General features: G+C 39.8%; 1 protein-coding gene across 1 annotated transcript in view; it reads left to right on the top strand.

Moving 5' to 3' along the window:
• The window catches only part of PLRG1 (pleiotropic regulator 1), a 20,586-nt gene extending 17,309 nt beyond the window's left edge, over window positions 1-3,277 (top strand). The window contains exons 14-15 of the mRNA XM_015410064.1: window positions 1,365-1,558; window positions 2,580-3,277. Coding sequence (XP_015265550.1) covers window positions 1,365-1,558; window positions 2,580-2,639 — 254 coding nt within the window. The 3' untranslated portion in view covers window positions 2,640-3,277. The remainder of the gene's footprint in view (window positions 1-1,364; window positions 1,559-2,579) is intronic.
• The last annotated feature ends 856 nt before the right edge of the window (window positions 3,278-4,133 follow it).

Genomic DNA, 4,133 nt, shown 5'->3' with positions numbered 1-4,133 from the left:
GCTCTTAACCACTACACCAAGCTGGAATTTGCTAATGAGTTTTATTGTATTATAGGGAGCTTTACTTTAGAAATGTAAACTGGCTTGAGGCAAAAGGGCAAGGTAGGATGTAAACAATGGACTAAAAAACAATAATAAACAAGTTAGGCAAAGTTTCTATAAATGCTGAACGGTTAACTGTTTTATCCTGGAAAAAACCAAAAGCTTGTTTGGAGATGAATGCAGATTTAGCAAGTGGCTAGCTAGGCTTTGCTGTGCTGCTAGGTTTGCCCCTGACAGTTATACGAGGCAAAGAGCATTCACACCTGTTCTTGCTAACAAATGACATGATGGAATTTTTTAAAAGGTATGCTGCCACTTCATTATGACATTTCTGGCTTCATAGAATATTTATCTCAGGTCAAATATCAGGCAGTTGATTAACTAACAGTATTTGGTGAAATGATCAGCTTACCAAGTCCAAGTTTGGGTAGGTAGGATCTTTCTTCCTTCTTAGGTGTTCTTTGTGTGATGGGTCTTTGAAGACATTTCAGAACGCACTGCCCCCCTTAGTAAGGGGGAGTGAACCCACAATGGCAAATGACACCAGCGCTGAAAGAACTTAACTGGCTCCCAGTTGAAATGTAAAGTGCCACTTTTAAGTTTTCAAAGACTTAAGCAGGCTGTGCCCAACATGTCACGTGAATCTCTTTGTGCGTAGTGTTCATCAGGGAAGGTCTTGCTCCAAGTTCTGTCATCTAGGGTCAGATTGGAAATTAAGAGCAGGGCCATTTTTAGTAACTGTGCTCCCATTACAGAACTCATTCCCAAGGGAAGCACATGCCAGTGTGGAAACAGGTCTTATTATTCCAGAAAGCATTTTGGGGAATAGTGATTAATATTTAACAGTTGCTTCAGCTGCTGTTCATTAGTTGTTTGGAAGCTGCTATAGGATTCTGTTTTAGATGTTGGATTTTAGGATGACGTCTGTAGCTTCTGCCTTCAGGGTTCTTTATGGGCAACTCATGGCACATTATAACAAACTAAACTATTAATTTGCTTTATTATAAACCCACTTTTCCAGGTCTGTGCCAGCTTTCTAGGTTACTTCTGGCATTCCTTCTTATTAACGGTGTGTTCAGTGTAGATCTGCTATGGCCCTTACAGATGTCTGGATCAGGGGTCAAGCTTTATAGGGTTTCATCCAGTTAAACAAAACCCAGTAAGAAATTGATACCTATCATGTCAAATTACTTCGTTTTATAACAAAGAAGGACTTGCTAACATGGATTTTTTAAAAGAGTTCTGATACCAGCTTTCCCAGTAGCGGTATATCAACAACTTTTGTGTTCCAAAGGTTGTATAATGTCATGTTTGTTTTTCAGCTGACAATGGTACTATGCATCTTTGGGACTGGAGAACTGGATATAACTTCCAGAGGGTACATGCGGCTGTACAGCCAGGCTCATTGGACAGTGAATCCGGAATATTTGCTTGTGCGTTTGATCAGTCAGAAAGCAGAATGCTTACTGCTGAAGCTGATAAAACTATTAAAGTCTACAGAGAAGATGATACTGCGGTATGGAAAACATTCTTTATAATACTATTAGGGTCTTAAGTTTTATATATAACCTGGGATTAGGATACTTGTAGGAAAGGTTTACTGGAAGCATTGAGCTGAAAAGATGCTTTCCTTGACTTATTAACTGAACAGAGGCAGCATGTCTACTTCTGTTGCAAACAGATATTAATGAGATAGAGAAATCTCATAAACAGCCATAATTGTAAACTGAAATCAGTTTGGTTACTATGTTGTAGCCTTCTAACAACCAAGTGAAATGAGTGAGATGTCCTCTCCCTCATGAAAAGAGAATAACACCTTTAGCTCCAAACCTAGAGATATGGTACCCTTTAAAAAGCAGAAACTCTGCTTGTTTAAAGGTCAGAAACTCCCCAGGTTATTTATCTGGAATCACTGATCAAAGGAAATTGTTTATCATATTTTAATTTTAGATAAGATTTACATTGGGAAGCTTGCACAATTGTATATGTTACCTGATTGTATACTTTTCCAGCTTCAGTGAGATTTTCAACTCCTTTTCCCCTTATAAGCAAACTAAGGGCTGGAAAGCTCTCTGTATCCTGTGTGTCTCACTTTGATGCATTTCTGGTCCCATTAAAGTTGCCAGAGAAGCAGAACATTGATCTGGAATACTGTCATCGAATCCCTGCTTAGCTCGTAACTAACTGAAGTCTCCTTCCACCATCTGTAGAAAAGAAATAATGGCCTCCCTCGTGAGGATTTTCTTTAGATAAAGTCTAGTGCCTGTGTCTCTGTGTGCAGGCTTTACAATATGTTTCTGCCTCTATAATGCATACTTCTGGCACTGTTTTATTGGACTAAACTGATTCTCCCCACACACACGACATTGTTTTTCATATTGTCCTTTTAAACTGGGGGAATAATAGTGTGAGGTTGCATGTCACGTGGGACTGCACAATAAAATACACTGCAGCTGATATAAAACATGAGACCATCGCTTGTGTAGAAGTTAGAAAGCAGGCAAGAATTCTGATATGCGTATTTTTAATGCTTTTAGACTGAAGAAACTCACCCTGTCAGCTGGAAACCAGAAATCATCAAGAGAAAACGATTTTAATGAGAATCCACCTGCATAGCTGTGCCATAATCCTGACTCTGACTAGGACTACAAAGCCTGAACTCTGCTAAAGTCATTGCTTTGCTCCGTTTACAGTTTTTATATTACATATGGCTTCCCTCTAGGACTTGTCCTTTTCCCTGATCCCAGAAAATCAGATGCAGCTGTTAAACTCCTCTGAAGAAGTCAGAGTTTGTTTTTCATAAAATGGTAATGTGCTGGTGATTGATTAGTCACAAAATGTGTGCTTGTCATTCTGTGCACACAAGGTGATGCGAAGTTTTTCCCCTCTCTTTACCCCCTCTCTGCCCTTCAGCTGGAGAATTAAATATTTGGAAAAATGAAGAGGATTGCTTTTTATTCCACTGTTCTTAGTTGGTTCGATGACGCTGAAGTATAAAACAATCAAGGAAGAAGAAAGGTCCATTGTATTAATGATTTTATTTCCTTAATACAATGAGCTGGAAGGCACTAAAATAGAAATTTCATCTCTACTTTGTTCCTGGGCTTCAACAACTAAAATGTAGAACTGAACTTCTGTGCTTTAAACGTGGTGAATGTGTTTTGTTCTGTTTCAAAGTCATGGTTTTATTTTTGCTCCTCCTCTATCAGAATTCTGTGTAAACTTTTAATGAAATAACCTCTAAAATATTTTGTGTCTGTTCTGTCTCCTTTTTTGATATTACTTAGCAAAAGTATGTAAACTGAATGAAAACATAATACTACTCAAAAGGTGCTAAAATATGTTTAGCATAGGATTTTTTTGGGGGGGTGACAGGGTGCCGCTAATTAAATTAAATGTTAATCCACCCCACCCCAATCTTCCCTTTCAGCCACTTAAGCTCCTTACCCCGGGCCAGGCTTCCCAAGTACTTACTGTGATTTGGCGGGGGACACAGACGTCTTCGCAGGATCATTCCCGCGTGGACAACAGACACGCCGCACCATGCTGTCGCCAGGAAGTGATGCCGGGTGATGCTCTGGCAATGGGGCTGGAAACTCGATGGTTCCCCCCGCCAATCCCAGTCAGCTGCATAAGGAAGTGGGAGCAAGGGCTGGCAGGAGTGACTCAAGTTCCCTCTCTCCCTCACTTTCCCTGGCCCTACCTCCTCTACCTCATGTCTCTTTAAGTGCAGGTGTGTGCTGCTGCTGCTGCAGTGTGACTCAGGGAGGGAAGGGGAGGTATTTAACGGTTTTGAAAATGTAACATCAGATAAACTTTCATAAACATGAGATGATAGTAAATAATTATCAATAAATTAGTAAAACATCTATAACACAATTCTAATCAAAAAGGTCTTTGTTTTGAGCAATACAATTTAAAACAGGGTACCAAAAATTATAATAAGAGAGGCAGAGTAAGGGTCTTTATTTGAGATTTGTATCGTTATCCTTTCCATTGTGAGATAATCCCATCTGTTCCTGTACCAACTCTTCAGAATTGGGCGTGAGGGAGATTTCCAGGAGGAGGCGATTGCAGACATCGCAGTGGTG

This window comes from Gekko japonicus, unplaced genomic scaffold (genome assembly GCF_001447785.1).
Source record: "Gekko japonicus isolate JY-2015 unplaced genomic scaffold, Gekko_japonicus_V1.1 scaffold326, whole genome shotgun sequence".
NCBI lineage: Eukaryota > Metazoa > Chordata > Lepidosauria > Squamata > Gekkonidae > Gekko > Gekko japonicus.
Note: the sequence above shows the minus strand (reverse complement) of the source record. Positions and strands in the feature narration are given on the sequence as shown.